We start from the raw sequence: 17,237 nt of genomic DNA, 5'->3' as shown, positions 1-17,237 counted from the left end.
GTATTTTTTCAACTTTTGGCAAATTATTCTTTCAACAAAATTTTTTCCATAATTTTTGAGAATTTTTTTGACTCTTTTTATTTTCATTCACTGTTTTGTACCGCAATGTGTGATTTGCATCGCAAGTGTTGCGAATCTCCACTTCGACTCGTGGAGAATTTGTACGGTTTATGGTTCTGCCTCTACTAACCGTGTCATGTCCCTATAATCTCCATAACACCCGCAAAGCAAAAGAGTGGAGGGTTAGACTGCGGTTTTCCAACGCCCATGCAATAGTAACCAGCGATCAAGTGAGAGGAGGTTTAAGTTTGCATACTGACTCCGGAAATCAATAATATAAAAGAATAGGCAACAGCTCAAGACATGAGTGATAAGCTCAGATTAGACCTGAATCAGTTTAAAACAATTTTCGAAATAATGGTGTTTTGTAAGATGTATGGATCTTAAAAGCGATGTACCTTTTTACAAAACTGAGGTCATTTAAAATTTTGAGCTCATAAATGAGTTCATTTAAACTTCAACTAAATTTTTTTCGCAACAAATTCAACACTGAATCCTCTGTAACTTATTGAGAGCTTTTGCATATTGTTTTTGGCTATAAATAATGCAAGAGGGTATATTGTAAAAGGTTGTCTCAAAATATATATTTATGATGTTCTGATAGTTCTATTAAATCTATTGATTTCAATTAAGTTTCTTTAATCTTTCAGAAGGCTCAATTATTTTTTTCTCTAGTTTCCCTTTGTTTTTGAATTCATTGATTACCCTCGCAATAAGCAAGGGTATTGCGTTAGGTACTAGACTTTTTCCCGTAATTAGCTTGTAAACAGGAGTCTTTCATCTCCTGGACTCATTCATCTGCCAGCTCAATTTCTTGAGAATTCAAATGAACTACTATCATTTAATTAAGTATTTAGTTAAAGCTTGTTTCAGGTTGAAATTGTCTTTTCAAAAAAAAATCAATTTATTTTGGCTTCCTAGTTTTCATCGGTTTATTTTCCGTGTTTTTTTTCGTGTTCGTGGTTTTCGTCCTAGTTTCTGTCGGTTTGGTTTTTGATTTTTTTAAACTATTTTTTATCTGGTTGGGTTTTTATTGGCTAAATTTTTAAAGCATTGGGTTGTGTTCCAAATTAAACAGTTTTTGCTATAACTGAAAGAATAATAATTTTTAAATTTACCAGGTCTGATTTTTTCAATTGTTTTGAAAAATATATGGACAGTTTCAGTTTATGTTCCATCGACTTAGTCAACTTATGTTGCGTTGTTTTGAGGGTAAAGTATATTCGTATGCGATTATGTGTTTCAGTTTGGATGGGTCGTAGGTTTTGAAAGTAATGAAATTTTTAAATGATTTCCATTTTTTAAATGACTGTTTATAAACTTCCTCCGATTCCAACTTGGGAGTTTTTGTACTTGTTATTTCTCAAGTTTTTTCAACTATTTTTTTCAACTTAATTTGTGACTTCTGTTTTTTTTTTCATTTACTATTTTGTTGCGCCATGTGTTTTTTGCATCGCAAGCGTTGCGAAGCTCCGCTTCGCATCTGTTTGAAAAGTTGGTTCTGAATCAAGACTGGCTAAAAGCGCTTCTAGTTCTTCAAGATGTTTCAAAAACATATCGCTGATTACACATGTGAGCTTGAGTTAGGAGTCGTCTTTTCTAATCAAACTCGCATTAGATAGTGTTCATTTTGGTTTTACTTTGGCTAAATAGTGTTGACATTATAATAGCCTGGGTATTTTTTTAATAGTTGCTATTGATGTGGCTTTTGAAGCTTCGAGATGTGGTTCCCTAGAGGGCTTTTATTTATCAGATCTCAGTATTTTTTCCTTGCACCTAAAAATTTATTGATGCAATTTCTTTGCGCATAATTTCTTGTGTTTGTGATGTGCAGCTTCGCCTCGTTTAGAATATTAAGAAGCTTCACATGCTGTTAGTTTTTGTAGCTGCAGCAGCTGCTCGTTGGTTTGAAGAGCTTTCACTGGTGACGTACCTCATGATGGAGGGCCGAATGTTTAAAATTAGTTTTCACTTTTTTCAGCCCAACAGAATTGAGTAGTCAAAAATTTCAAAGAAATTGGGAACATCTCAAAGAAACCAAAAAAATCCAGGCCAGTGAATAAATTCAGGAGCGAAGTCGGGTATTGGAAAAAAACTTCAAACAGATTTTTAAAAAAATGAAAAATAGAACAATTTTTTGCATATCTGCACGAATTGAATTGTACAGCAAAATTTTATTCATTTTATGTTAATAAAGACTTCGATTATGTGCAAAAATCATGTAGTTAATAGGAGCGTCTAGCGATTTTGATAGGTTAAAAGTTTTCTATCGTTGGGTCCCTCCATCATGAGAATACCGCACGCTTTCGTTGTTTACAGGTGTAATTCTCTCATTGAATAAGAACTCGAGTTTTAGTCCTGCTTCATCTGGGGCCTTATATACTGCAGCTCATCATCGTTTGTATTTTTGAACGAGATGCATCCCTTGAATGAGATCGAACTAATGCAGCTCTTTTTACACTTGCGAGCAGCGTAATGTATTAGTGCGAACCTTTTTTTCTAACTTAACTCTGAAACAAAAGTGTTCATTAAAACTGTTCACGCATGTGGTGGCACTTTTGCTATAATCAGGATCTGCTGCATTGGAAATTTCATTTTCGCATCTGTTCTTTGTTTTATTTGTGGTTAGTGTGTGTTGATTATTAAGCGTCCGTGGTTAGTGCGTGAGACTCAATTTCTCTAGGTCGCCGTAGGTCGGAGATCTAATGTAGCCGAATTTTTACCAATTCGATGCTTATTTCTACTTTTTCTTATTGCACTTTATAGAGCTGCTTATTGTCGTGTTCTCGCTATTGTTTGCGAAGCGTGGCTTTGCCTCTGTGTTATAAATTGATTTCTTTTTATTCTCATAAGGTTGATTTTTCCGACTTGTGTTGAAATGTATGATCATGATTCGCAGTTGATTTTCGTTAGCGTTTTCACTACTTCTGCCATCTTGGCCCGTTCTGATCAAATTTTTGGTTTTCAATTATTCTAATATTTGTGCTGATACAACTTACGATCAGTTCCGCTTCACTGCGACTTTCAATTCAAAAAGCCTGATGACCAATGATATCTTTGGCTTTCTCGATTTTCGCTTTTTCAACACTATCGAATCAAGGATTGACACTTCTTGAATAGTTTTGCATTAGTGTAGATTCTTTTCTTCTATCTTTATTGCCCTTTCTGCTAGAGTTATATCAAAATTTCTGACCAGCGATATTTCATCATCGTTGTCTCAAATTGGGCTCAACTCTAAACATGACGTTTCGACTACTCTGTCTGGGACACAAATGTCCTGACACGCGGACTAATAATTTAAGCAGAATTTATTATTGCGCCCTCTCAAGGAACCATGTTGCTTTCCAATTCAGCGTCTGCATATATTTATCAATATTATCAAAACAACTTGATAATGCCATGAAATCAAAACCTTAATTAAAGCTGAAAACATCTACTTAGTTAATGCAACCCAAACAGAACAAGCTCACTGGGCTGAGGCTACATCATAATCGGCATCCTCCCGTCAAAGAGGTCGACAGTCATGATTTGATGAAACCGGTGTGATTTTGGTTTAGATTGTGGTTGTGGTGGTTGCTCTGTTGCTGTTTGCAATTGGGTTGGCGGGAACTGTGCAGATAGAACAGGACTACCAGGAGGACTGGTTCATCCCGGAGGGCAACTACTTCTACGACTACATCCAGATATCCAAGCAGTACTTCCAAAGCGACGGAGACGAGGCGTTCGTTTTCTTCGGCAAGTACACGCGCTTTCTTGGGTTCTTTCAGGGAAAAAGAGGTCGAAGAGAATATCGCAAATTTGTTCTTCTCGAAGTCTGACTGATTACCCTTGCGATTAGCAACAGAGTTGCAATCATGTGCTAGACTTTTCTGGAATTTGAGAATGGACGAAATGGTTTGTTAACAGAATGGACGAAATGGTTAAGAGTTTCTAAGAGTTTTTTCTGTGTCGTAAAGTTTCCTTAGATTTTTGACTCGCGAGGGATGGCTTTAATTCTGTCTATGCCATCCCTCGCGAGCCAAAAATCTAACGAAACTACAGCCAGAAAATATACATGGGATTTAGTTTGTCAAAACAGTTTGAGGTACTTTTTTTCTATGCATAGTTTATTTCTCCAGCCAAATTGAACAATATAAATAAGTCTCGAAAAAAGTCATTTGCCATTTAATTGTCCTTAAATTGTTTGATTGCAATTTTCGAAGTATATTTGCTTGTCAATTCATAGGAGCAGTGGACTACTATGCGAATGACGAGAAACTTCTGTGGTTGCCAGAAGAGCTGGGAGCGATGCCTCAGATTGCCTCCAGCAGGATCGACTTCTGGCTCACTGCATACTATGGCTGGCTCAATCAGACCACTGATGCATCTGTCATAGACTCAACAGATAGCAAGCGTAAGAAGTTGAGGACATACATTACAGCAACTCCTATTTGATTAGTTTTTTTCCCACTAGGGGAGTTGAACGCTAGGTCTATGTTTTCAGTCGTAACACTCATTTATTACACAATTATTACACATTTATTACATAGCATAGCTTGTGTAATAAATTGAACTTCCTTTTTTTCCAAGCTCAGTCTTCATTTTAATCAATGGCTGTGCTTAATAGTTGTTTAATGCTAAGGATTTTAACACAGACTATTATTGTTCCGACTTTCATAACGAAAGTAACGAAGAATATTTGTGCTCGGGGTGGGTTTTTTTCAGACAAATTTCGAATTTTTCACTAGCCATTTTTGACGGGATTTTTAAAATATATTTCAAAAAGTATTGTTGTGCTGAGCTTAAATTTGGAAAGATTTTTTACCTGTAATCATTTTTCGTAAAGTTATGAGGGTTTAAAGATTGCCATTTTGGCCAATTTGGGACCATTAACGCGCGATATATTTCGCGCTATTAACGCATAAGCGAAGATTTAATCCGTCATGGAAATCGTTCCAAATTGGTTCAGGGAAGCTTATTTACCATAATTGATTTGTTATTAGGAGCGAAATTTATCACTTCGTACTTAATATGGCATGTGGGGGAATGATTTTCACAAAAATTTAAAAATCTGAAATTAAAAAAAAATCTTTTTTTTACATTTAATTTTTTCATGTTATTACTGCTCTATAGACTGCTCTAGTTGGTAAATTTCTTTTTTTTACTAATTGACTGGTACTCTTAATGCGTCATAATTGTCGTGAGTCACTTGAGAATTTTTGTAGACTCAAAGTTTTAAAGAAAGAAAGAATTTATTTCTTCAGACAATTAAATGCAAAAATACAGAAAATGAAGAAACACATTTTTAATAGTCATCATTGAATTTATCTGACATTTTGTATAATATATCTGAAGAGGATAGACCAAGGGCATAATAATTGCCCGCTTGACGTCTACCCTGGTAGTAGTAAGACACGAAAAGTATAATACCTATAGATAAAAAAGTATTTAAATAAAAAAAATAATAAAAAAAAAATGAAAATTTTTTCAATTAGTTTTTTTTTCACTCCTTTCGAAACATTTTTTTTCGAGAGTTTATTTAGAGAATCCGGATCATTATTGCAGCTTAGCTTAGTAAGCATCAGTTAAAACCAAGGATCGTAATAAAAAATTGAAAAAGAATTTTTTTTTTTTTTTTTTTTTTTCTAAGTAATTTGGAAATTTCATTTTTTTCAAAAAATGCGATTATCTCAAAAACTACAAGGATTTGGAGCTTCATATTTTCAGCATGGATTCGCAGCCCATAATTGAAGTCTGATACAGGTTAACCAAAGGGTAAAATTTTTGGTAAATAAAAAATATGGTACTATTGATAAGACATTCTGTGATTATTTATCGAAAATAGAATTTGTTAACTCATTATTTCCTAAAATGTATAAATACTTTAATTTGTGAGCTACCGTAAGCACCTGGCTTGCATTTAGAGACTGCGAATTAATTGGCATAATTCTGTTTTCCTGAAAAATATTAAAAAGTTTGGTTCCCCGTTTAGTTAAAGAGTGGTTTTCTATTCGGGATTTTGGCTTAACAAATTTTCAGTAAATTCTTTTCCGATCGTCTGGTTCTTTTAATAGAATTATCAAAAGTAAAAAGCGAGTTGAGATAATTTTCTGAATGCAGGTTCGATAGTGACCTTAATAGAAACTTGAAACACTCATAAATATACAATTCATGAACTGTAAGTATTTTGTGCTTAACAAATATATCTGACACGCTTTCGCAATTGTTTCGAAAAGAAATGAGTCGGATAATTTTTTTTCTGTAATTCAAAAAGCGGAAGTAATGTATTGTAGCTTGTGCATCCGTACACTAAAATTCCATACTGAATGATAGACCTAATGTTTGATTCATAATACCTAAACATAACAGAGCTCGGCACGTAATGCCTTGTTTTAGCAATTATTCCACATTGTTTTCGTAATTTTTTTCTGACAAAATCAATATGATTAGAAAATCCTAGTTTGAAATCAATGTTAACACCTAAGTATTTCCAATATATTTCTGACGATAAGTTTTTGCCATCATATAATATTGTTTCATTAGAAGCGTTTTTCCTAGTGAAATTTATTTGAACTGTTTTTTTCATGTTAAGTGAGAGCCTATTAGCGGCAAGCCATTTCGCAACTGCATTAAAGTCATCACTCAGTTTTTCGAGTGATCGATCTGTTGCTACTAAAGTGGTATCATCGGCAAACAAGTATACTTCCGAGTTATTGACAACGTTTGGTAGATCATTGACATATAAAAGAAAGAGAAGTGGACCTAAAATGGATCCTTGTGGAACACCGCTGTTCATTGTTAGAAAATTTGATCGCACACCAGATATCTCTACACATTGTTTACGATTTGACAAATAGCTCACTATCCATTGTAGACATTTACCTACAAGACCATAATATGGCAATTTTTTAATTAGAATATCATGATTTAGAGTATCAAAGGCCTTCTTTAAATCAAGGAATATTGATGGAATGAATTTCTTATTTGAAAGGCGCAATTTTTCGGTAACCTCGGCGATGGCATCAATGGTGTTGTGTTTGATTCTGTATCCAAACTGTTTACAGTATATGAAGTTAAATTGCTCTAAATAATTATATATTCGGTTGAACATCACACGTTCGAAAATTTTACCTAACGTCAAAAGCAAAGCAATTGGCCTGTAATTGTTCATATCTAATTTGGATTCATCCTTGTGAAATGGCAGTATTTTTGCTTGGGATAACTCAGTGGGAAAGATTGCTTGCTTAATGGAAGCATTGATCAGTATTGTTAAGCTTGGTATAATTGCATACGCACATGCTTTCAGAATATTATTACTAACATCATCTAGCCCTACGGAGGCTTTTGATTTTAAACCGGATAGAATTGAGGCAATTTCGTTTTCATTAACTGGTTTTAGGTATATTGATACAATTGGCTCCTTAATTCTAATTTCTAATTCAGGAGTTGATAACTGTTTCACCAATTTATCTGCAATTTGTCCAAAAAAGTTGTTGAAGTCGTTTGCAATTGTCTGTGGATCTGTATGCCTATCGCCACTTTCACTAATAATATCACTGACATCTCTATTACTTCCATTCGATCCTTTTAACAAATTTAAAAACTTATATATTTGTCTGGAGTCGCCAATACATGTTTGAAATTTCTTCATATAAAAATTTTTTTTAGACCTTCTGATTTCTGATCTAACTCTTTCATTTAATTCCTTATACCGCAGCTTAATCAAGTGATTATATTTACTTTGCACCAACAAATGATGCTGCTTATTTCTTTTAGTGATGAGGTTTTTAATTTTATTTGATATCCACGGAGGACACTTGGTGGTTTTATTAACTTTTTTGATCATTGGGGCAAATTGGTCCAAAACTTTAATAAGCGTTTTGTGAAACCTTGAAAAAGTTTTATTTACATTTTCATTTTCCTTCAATGATAAATTGTTCATTTCATGCAGTAAAACGAAGTTGAAATTTTGAACCTTCTCCGCACTCTTTAGAAAAGACGTATCTCTTACCAGGATTGCTTCATTATCATTATCTGAACTGTCTTTATTGAATTTCATTATAACCGGATAATGATCTGCAAAATTTTGATGAGTTAACACACTCACAATTGAATCACTAACATTTGTAATAAAATGATCTAAACATGTTTCTGAAATTTCTTCAACCCTTGTGGGTGAAAAACTTAAAAGACTGAATCCGTTTGATTCTATTGCATCGATGTATTTAGCTTTTGCTGAATTATGTTTCTTATTATCTATATTAATATCTCCACACACAATGACTTCACAATTTAAGTATTGCAAGCTCTCCAATATTTCATCCAGTTTTTCAATGAACTCCAATTTGTTATTCCTTGGTGGGTTGTATATCATCAGGAAAATTACTTTGTTTCCTCTTATTTTCAGTTCTAGCATAAGGCTTTCATCAATGGAACAATCCAAAACTTTAATTATTTTAACTTCTTTTAGTGATTGAAACAAGATTCCTCCTCCTCTTGTTGGCCTGGGCTTGGATACAACATTGTATCCACTTAACTTATATAGTTTTTCATCATCCTCTTTATCTAGCCATGTTTCAGTGACAGCTACTATATTAGGCGGTGACTCCAGACTATATACTAGCGCTTCTAATTCTTCGCTGTGTTTTTTTAACGATCTAGCATTTATAAGTAGCACACTAATTGGCATTGTATCAATTTTAGCACCTGCTTTTTTCAATTTTGGTTGTTAGTTAGTTACAAAGCATTGCTCTAGATCAGCTAATTGATACTTCAATTTCAACCCTCCCTCAAACAATCTCTTGATAGTCTGCACCCTTGAATCTCCAGCTAGTTTGTAGTTTATTGTTCCCTCTCTTGTCCATACATTTTCAATTCTCGTATCTGTCTTCATCATATTAAAAAACTTCACTCTTGCCAGCGTTAGATCCTCAAATATTCGTACATTTTTCAGTTCATCGATGTCTTTGAATTTCTTCTTATTTCTTAAAAGATCAATTCTTGAGCTCCTATTAGCGAATCGGGCAATAATAGGCCTCGGTCCTTGTGATCGGGTAGGAAGGCGATGGGCAATTGAGATATTGCTTTTTTCCAGGTTACTGCCCACTTTATTTGCAATATCGATCACCTTTACTGTAGTGGCGTCACTTGATTCCCAATTTTGGCGATTGTCGTTTGTGGCGTTTTCTGGAATTCCCATTATCCGGACGTTTTCTCTTCTAATATATGTTTCAATCACTTCTGATTCGGACAAAGCTTTGAGGGTCATTTCTCGACTTTGCCACGCCATCTGTCTTTTCACTTCGTTTTTTACTTCCAGTTTTGCTTCTCCTATGGCTTTGTTGAGCATTTCCTCGAATGTCGTTTTCAAACTTTCTTTTATTTTTTGAACAATTTCGGGAATTATTGCTTTCATCTTTTCTTCCATGGTGTCTGAGATGGTCCTTGAAAAATCTCCTCCTTCAATAATAGAGTCTAGTGGACTTAGATCAATTTTTTGTCGCTTTTCTCCTTTTCTGACTGGTGTGGATGGCGTCTGATCCTTGTATCTCAATACTGGAATTGTTTGCTCCTCGGTCGTTATTGTTTGATCCTCCGCGTTGTTCTCAGTTTGCGTCTCCGCCACAATATTTGTCTGCATTTCGCTCTCCTGCATTTGGTTTTCCATCATCTATCGTCTCTGAAACTATTTAATAAGTTTATCACAACAATTAGGCTAATTACTCATTCAGTTTTTCCCAGTTGCGTTTTCGGTCATACTTTTGCTTGTGTGTGCGAAGTGCAACTTCGCCTGTGTCAAAGTTTACCAGTAAGAGAAGAGCGTAGCTCGTACAAATCAATCGCACGTCAATTGCGAGATCTGAAATGACATGTTTGAAGCAACAGCTGGCCATTGTTTGAGTGACTCGTTGTTTTTTTGCATGCAGTATATGAAATTGCAATTTCACCTATTCTTAAAAAACCTCCTTTTGAGCGATATCTTTTTGAATAGACTCATGTATAATCAACCATGGGCCTTGAAAAGCATAGAACTATCTGCATCATTACATGGCCATTAACCTTAATAAAATTGTAATATAAATTCATAAAACTGTAATGTTAAGGAAAGAATCTGTCTGATCGTTTTTATCTATGCGAGAAGTTTGACCTTGAAAATTGGATCATAAATGGCTATTTAAATTACTGGTTTATGATGTTATTAGAATGTTTTTTTTTGCAGGTCGTCCAAAAGATGCTGACGAGTTTATTCGGCTGCTCAATTTGTTCCTACAACGTCCTTCTGGAATGAAATATGAGAGGGATATTAATATGAACGAGGAACAAACAGTTATCACGGTCAGTTACTAATCGTTTGTCTTCTTTTAATTAATGTAGCTGCGATATTTTGTTTCTAATTCGATGCGTTGTTGCGCTCACTGAAGTCTATTTGAGTAAATCGAAATAAAATTCATATAGCAATTTTTTTAAAAACGAAATATAATTTTTTGGGCATTTTTTTGGATATTTTGAGAAATTTTTTGAATATCAAAAATAAACGAAACCACGTTTATGCTTCTCTTTTAGAGTTCCAGAATGCTGGTTTGGTTCTACAAGACATCCAAGAGTTCGGAAGGAATTGAAGCTATGGACAACTCCAGAGCCATAGTGGACAGTGTGGGTCTGGGCAATGAGAATGCCTTCATCTACTCTAGGATTCTGCTCACGTGGGAAGGCTTCACAGTGAGTTTAAACACGCCCAGCAAGCATTTATTTTTCAGCTGAACTCCGCTTGACTCATTCGTCTTATTTCTATTCAGTGTTATTGACAGAAGCGGATTGAGGGTGTGGGTGACGCCTCCCCCCTCCCTCACTAGGATTCTAAAATATACTAATTTTGAGGGGATAGCGACCGGGACAGAGATTGCTGCTATTTGATTTTTGCCAAATATGGCAATTTTGGTCGAAAAAGGGCTTGGTCTAATTTTTAGCTTTTCATTCAGTGGTTTTATAACTAAAAAATAACGTGAATTTCGTTTTTTTTTCTTGTTAGTTTCTGACACCGTTCGTAAGGGAGTCTAATGTAATGGAGTCAAAAAGTCGTAGATTGTTTATTAGCTTCTGTCAAAGTATATATTGGAAGCAGCGAGGGAGGTTTAGCGCAAAGATTACTTGAACACCAAATATCAGGCTAAGCAAATCGATCCCCTTTAACCCCACCACCACCCCCCCCCCCCCGAAACCGGGATATGTGAGTTCCCTAAGCTTGTTAGTCAAAAGTAGTTGAAGTAACAGAAGTGCTATAGTTAGGTCTGTTTCAAATACAAAGGCTACAAATGTTCGTCAGCAACTGAGGAGAAAGTTAATTCAATTAGAAATATGATGAGTTTGATTTGGTTGTTCATCTTTGTGATTGTCTGCTTCAGGTGATCCGTGCGGAGCTGTTTCGCAACGTGGGTCTTGCATTTGCAGTGGTCTTCCTAGTCTGTATGATCCTCATCGCCAACATTATCACTGTACTCCTAGTGCTCTGCTGTGTCGTATTCACTATGGTAAGTCAACTTAACCTCTAGTGATTTGTAAAAACTCGGATAGAGAATTAACTCAAAGAAGGATCATTTTTTAAGTGTACATTACCAATTTAACGAACATTATCATGGCTTCAATAGTTCGACTTAAGTTAAAACTCAAAAATTTCTTACTAGTTTTTCTCGACACTGGAAGAACTTAGAAAAAAGATTAATTTTCAAATCGCGACTGAAAGGGGTTTAATATGATATATCATTCGACCAATTTTAATGATTATTTGTGGTGCTTGAAATTTTTTTGCATAAAAAACTTGTTTTTAAGACAGAATTTATTTCTCAAGGTGGCCGAAAATTCAAAAACCGCATGCAATTTTTGTCCTCAACGGGCAGATTGCTCTTTTTATTTAGTTCTGTCTATCCGAAATTTTTGTTTAAAATCGGTGATTGTCATTTTAAATAGGTCATGGTTATTTTTATTTTTCGGTTTTTTTAAGAGGAAGTTCGATTTTCGAGGTTTGACTTTCATTTGAATTAAATTCTATTTGAAAGCTCCACTACGAAACAAAAGTTGTATAGGTCACAAAAAACGCGAGTGACTACTAGTTTCACAAAAATGGACTTCGATTTTCTGAGTTTTAGCGAATGAAAAATAACCCTTTGATCCAGTGTTCTTTAACTGGTTAAAATTGAGAAAAAAGAGCCTTAGAGCTCCACTGAGATTTGATTTTGATTTTTTTTTCAGTTCAGTTCACTTCCTTTGTTAAAAGGAAGGCAAATTCCACTATCGAACAGCAAAAATTTAAAGGCTACGAAACTGTGAACGACTTCTAATTTTGGAAATGGAAATTGATTATCAGATTTCCCAGCGAAAAAAAAGTTTTATCTATTAATCCAGTTTTCTCAAATTGGGGTAATTTTATCAAAAATTGATCATAACTTGTTCTACAAATTCAAAGAGCTTTAAGGCCAGCTTTCAAAAAAATAAGTCAAAGGTTTTTCAGTTTCTTTGCGTTCATTACTCTTTTCAACTGTCATTTGGCAATGTTTTTTCGGTCACCTTGCTTTCACTGACTGTTTTCCAACTGTCAGTTGGCTATGTTTTTTCTATCACTTTGCTTTCATTGACTGTTTTCCAACTGTCTGTTGCTATGCTTTGATTATGCCGAACAAGTTTCCGAACGTTTTTTTAGTCTCTTAATTACAGTTTTCCAATTGTCAGTTGGCTATGTTTTGGTTTCCTTGTTTTTTACGCTTCTCCAATTATATATTGGCTGTTTTTATTGATAACTGGCTCTTTATTTATAACTCCAAAGTCAGTAATTTATTGTTTATGCAAAATGGTTGGCGATAGCAGTGGCATTGATTAACTTATTCGATGAGGGAGTTTGTTAGGAGACGAATTTTGTATCATAAAAATTGAAAACATTGGTATATAGCAGAGTAGCGTAATACAATACAGCTGACGAATCATTCATTGACAGGTGTAAAAAGCCTAGCTTCCTCAATTTTAACAATTATCCCACGGGTTCTTCAACAAATCATTTTCAAAAAACAGAATGATTCAACCCTGTTAAAAGTTATATATTAAAAGACATCATTTCCTGACACATTAAGTTTCTCAATGCCACAGCTATTGACAACAATTAAGCATCGACTATTAAAGTTCATCCGCTCCCATTGTGGCTGAGTGTGTTTGTGTGCAGGTGGAAGTGGTGGGTGTGTTGTACTTCTGGGGTCTGACCATCAATGTGGTGACCACCATCAACATCGTCCTCTCCATCGGCCTGGTGGTGGACTATGCCGCCCACATTGGACACTCGTTCATGCTCGCCTCCGGCTCCAAACAACGTAAGTTGCCACTTATTTAGCTGCATTTCTCATGCTCACCTGACTCCTGACTAATGTCTGGATCCGAGCCACGCCCTCCTCTCAGGTCTCATTAGGAGTACAAGCGAGACCGATTGTGACCTTTTCTAGGACTGCACCTACCTCACATGTTGAAAGCTAGTGTTCTGAGCCTTTTAAGATAGAACAAAATGTAGATAGCCTTGTTCTGTATTGTAAGCTCTTTACCTTTCCTAACGTAATAATATCATCCAGATAATATCGTATACTAAACGAGTAATTTCGTGATTGACAGGTTCTAGATTCCATTGCATTTTATGTTTTTGGAGGCACTTAGAACAGTGGTAAGGCGTTCACTTTGAAATCGACAAATCGTGTATTTGATCCATGCCATGGCAATGATAGTGTGTGAGGACAAGCTCTCACTTGACCTCTAGCTTCAGGTCTACCACAACCTGACCAAATTTGGCTGCAATATTGGTACCACGTAAAAGTTCTAGACGCAAAAAAACGGCCTTGAGTCGTAAAAAAAACAGCTTCGCTCAGCAAAATAACAGTCTGGAATGTGGGGAGATAATACAAATGGACTATCCTCGACAGGACTGTTAAGGCCTACTGATAGCTCCTCTGCGATTTGCGGGAACTACAATTAATTAATATTATTATTTTATGATGGAACAGCTGCTTCTAATTCGTATTGTTATTGTAAAGCCACCAGCAAAGTGTTTGTTCATATATTTTTTAATTTGAAAGAAGAAGACTAAACTGACAGGTCTTAATGACGACAAGTTTTAAATTACATTCATAAAATTGAATTGTGAGATGTTGGTGAAGACGTCAAATTGGCTGCTGGTGCACCAATTAGTGATACAAAATTTTCTTTTCAGCTTTCTTTTTAACTCAGATTGGAAAATAGCGTTCAATTAAGAGCATGCATGAAGTGCTGCAAATATTATTATGGTTCCATAATTTAAACTGGCAAAGCACGAGGGACTTGATTTGGATGAACGCAACGCAAATTGAATCTACTTTGATCTGATCTGCATTTGGAACCCACTTCCTTTTCTACCCCACCTACAATGTTCTCTTCCTTAATAGGACATGCCGTTGTTCTATTTGGAACCAGATGTGAACTTTTACTTGCCGCTTCATCTGAACTGTGGTACATCGTTCCTTTAGACTATTGCAAATTCAATAAAGTTCTCTTTCGTAATTAAAGAGAACTTTTGTTTGTGGCCAATTCTAATGAATACAACAGATTCGTTTTTGGCTTCAAGCAATTTAAAGTCGAATGCCAAAAGTGAGCGTACTTTATGCTCAATATATCATGTTCGTTCAAAACTTGCATCCGTTTCTAAGTGTCAATGAACGAAAAGAAGACGCTCATTTAGGTCGTGCAATACATTCATTGATTGTGTGTGATTAGTGATTGAGTGATGTAGTTGTTGTGTTCAGAGCGTGTGCGTAGGTGTCTGCGTGCGATGGGGGCTGCAGTGTTCAACGGGGGCATCACCACCTTCCTTGCCTTCCTCCCACTCATCATGTCCAAGTCATTCGTGTTCAGCACCTTCTTCAAGGTAACACACTAAGCATGCCACATGAACATTCAATCCACCTGTTATTATTTGCAAATTATCAACTGCAGTAACTATTTCGACTTAGCCCATTCCTCCTTCTTCGTATTTTCCACTTTACAAGTTTGGCAAGCTCAAGTAAAACAAGATGAAAATGAATTCAAATGTAGTTCAGTCACTTACAAAATTCAAATTCCAGACATATTTATTGCCTATGAAGGTCAAGATGCTTCAGTTTTTACGACAAAACATTTCACGCCCATAAAATGTATATATTGTTTCCGTCCGATTTGATGAATTGTTTTAGAACAAAAATTGCATTGATTTTAATTTTCAAATTTCCCAGCGAAATAAAATTTTCAACCATATACCCAGTTATCTCTCATTGGGTTAGTTTTGTGAAAGTATAATGAATCATGAAAGATTCTTGCATTTCAAAGAACTTTAACTTGACGTTTTATTTTTTACCCTTGCGATAGGCAAGTGTATTGCAATCGGGTACAAGAATTTTTCCCGTAAATAACTTTGTTTAAATGAATTATCTCCTGGACTCATTCATCTTGAGGGCCTTTCTGTTGCAACAGACATATTTTGAACATGTTAGCATTTTAAATATCTGGCCTTATCGAAGTTTTCTTTTAGCTTGGTTGTAATTTTTTCAACTCGATCTGTTAAATTTTCATTTTCCATTTTTTTTTGTTTTTTATTGGCTTAATAAGTTGCTGCTTAGTTTTTTTTGACTTATTGGCCTCTTAATGGGTCAATTGAGGACCGAAGAAAGTTTATGTGCGCGTGTGTGTTTTGAGGGCGAAAGAGATTGAAATTTTTTTATTAGCTTAATTTTTTTTTGAATTTTTTTATGGCATGAAGGGTTTATGCTTAGTTTTTTTCGGCTTTGTTACCGCTTGGTATTTAAACTTGCGAACTTAAGTGGGCGTAGTGTGATATTACGACTTTTCTTTTTCCAAACGAAGTGGCAAATATTTTGGTGGCACCTCTACGGCTTTTTGATAGCATGTGCTTTGAAATTCGATTAGTATTAAGTTAACAAAGTGCAAAGTTGTGTCTTTTCCTGTTTGGTTCCACTTCTGCTGCATCGCATTGGCAATTTTATTTGTTACAGTAGCTGCTTTATTTGTTACTAGTGTTTGCCGATTGTTAAGCGTTCGCGGCCGAGAGGGTAGGGCATGAGACTCCAAATCTCGAGGTAGCAGTTTCGAATGCGATGCGTAGCAAAATTTTACTTATTACTTCGTTCCGATGGTTCAGTTTTCTAGTAAGTTACTGCAACCAGTATTGAGACGCCAAATTTTGGATTGCAGTCGATACCTGTTTTTTGCAAACTAAAATTTTTTGGCTAATTTTGCTTATTTTTGGCGCCTAAGAAACTTCCGTCTTAAAAATTTTTGTTTTGAAAATTCAGCCTTTTTTCTAGCATTCCAAAAGCTCCTTGTTAAGCTTCGATGAATGTAGTTCAGACTTTTATTTGGTCGTGATGATTATTTTCAGGAAGTCTTAAAATTACAGAAAGTGTATTCATACATATAAATGCATTTATGAATGCCCTTAGGTATGTGCTTTTTTCTGAGATCAATTAAGTGCGTTTGCTGAAAGGCAGCCAAAATTGGTCTCCAAATTGAAAAGTGGAAAGGCCACGAAAAACCTGTCTGACTTCTAGCTCCGAAAAAAGACTTTCCTAATAGCTTTCCCAGTGAAATAACAACTTTAGCAATTGATCAAGTTTTCTCAAATTGAGTCAATTTAATCTAAAAAATGTCAATCATTTATTGTTCTGGAAATTCAAAGAGCTGTAAAGCCATATATTGTTTACTTTGAAATAATAAAATTGAAGTTATATAATCAACAAGCGTTATAAGCGATCAGATCAGAAAGCGTTATATAATTAGTGTTGATTACAGTCATAAGCACGATAGGGCTGAACGTATTGCTTTGTTTGCAGGTTTTTCTCCTCGTGGCTTTCTGTGGACTGTTCCATGGACTTGTATTTCTCCCAGTTGCCCTGAGTTGGTTCGGTCCCGCGCCCTATTTGTCAGTACAGAGACAGAAGGAAAAGCAACAATACACGGCTGCTACGGATGTTTGACGTAGTCATCATATAATCTGTGCTACAATCCTTCGGTCTATAGTTGTGTCACAAAAACTTCATTTTACATCAGAAAATGCTTGCATTTTGGAATTCTCATTTATACTAATCAAATTCTATTCTATACAGTCTATGATATTATTTGGGCATGTGTTATGCTTTTTATCATGT

General features: G+C 35.3%; 4 protein-coding genes across 7 annotated transcripts in view; 2 read left to right on the top strand and 2 right to left on the bottom strand.

Annotated features, from left to right (window-relative positions):
- The window catches only part of LOC134850886 (uncharacterized), a 201,917-nt gene extending 192,170 nt beyond the window's left edge, over positions 1 to 9,747 (bottom strand). For all 3 annotated transcript variants that reach the window (XM_063866651.1, XM_063866653.1, XM_063866654.1), the window contains exon 1: positions 9,725 to 9,747. The gene's annotated coding sequence lies outside the window, so the exon portion shown is untranslated. The remainder of the gene's footprint in view (positions 1 to 9,724) is intronic.
- LOC134850884 (polyadenylate-binding protein-interacting protein 1-like) overlaps positions 1 to 9,750 on the bottom strand; it is a 174,949-nt gene extending 165,199 nt beyond the window's left edge. For both annotated transcript variants that reach the window (XM_063866648.1, XM_063866649.1), the window contains exon 1: positions 9,728 to 9,750. The gene's annotated coding sequence lies outside the window, so the exon portion shown is untranslated. The remainder of the gene's footprint in view (positions 1 to 9,727) is intronic.
- Positions 1 to 17,066, top strand: part of LOC134852103 (NPC intracellular cholesterol transporter 1-like) — an 80,947-nt gene extending 63,881 nt beyond the window's left edge. Inside the window, exons 11-18 of the mRNA XM_063868383.1 lie at positions 3,618 to 3,795; positions 4,286 to 4,453; positions 10,259 to 10,374; positions 10,603 to 10,758; positions 11,442 to 11,567; positions 13,247 to 13,391; positions 14,844 to 14,965; positions 16,923 to 17,066. Of these exons, the coding sequence (XP_063724453.1) occupies positions 3,618 to 3,795; positions 4,286 to 4,453; positions 10,259 to 10,374; positions 10,603 to 10,758; positions 11,442 to 11,567; positions 13,247 to 13,391; positions 14,844 to 14,965; positions 16,923 to 17,066 (1,155 nt within the window). The remainder of the gene's footprint in view (positions 1 to 3,617; positions 3,796 to 4,285; positions 4,454 to 10,258; positions 10,375 to 10,602; positions 10,759 to 11,441; positions 11,568 to 13,246; positions 13,392 to 14,843; positions 14,966 to 16,922) is intronic.
- Positions 1 to 17,237, top strand: part of LOC134850881 (WASH complex subunit 5-like) — a 127,709-nt gene that overhangs the window by 63,874 nt on the left and 46,598 nt on the right. The window lies entirely within an intron of this gene.

Source organism: Symsagittifera roscoffensis, chromosome 7 (assembly GCF_963678635.1).
Source record: "Symsagittifera roscoffensis chromosome 7, txSymRosc1.1, whole genome shotgun sequence".
Classification (NCBI taxonomy): Eukaryota; Metazoa; Xenacoelomorpha; order Acoela; family Convolutidae; genus Symsagittifera; species Symsagittifera roscoffensis.
The sequence above is the reverse complement of the archived record's forward strand: the minus strand, read 5'-3'. Positions and strand labels throughout refer to the sequence as shown.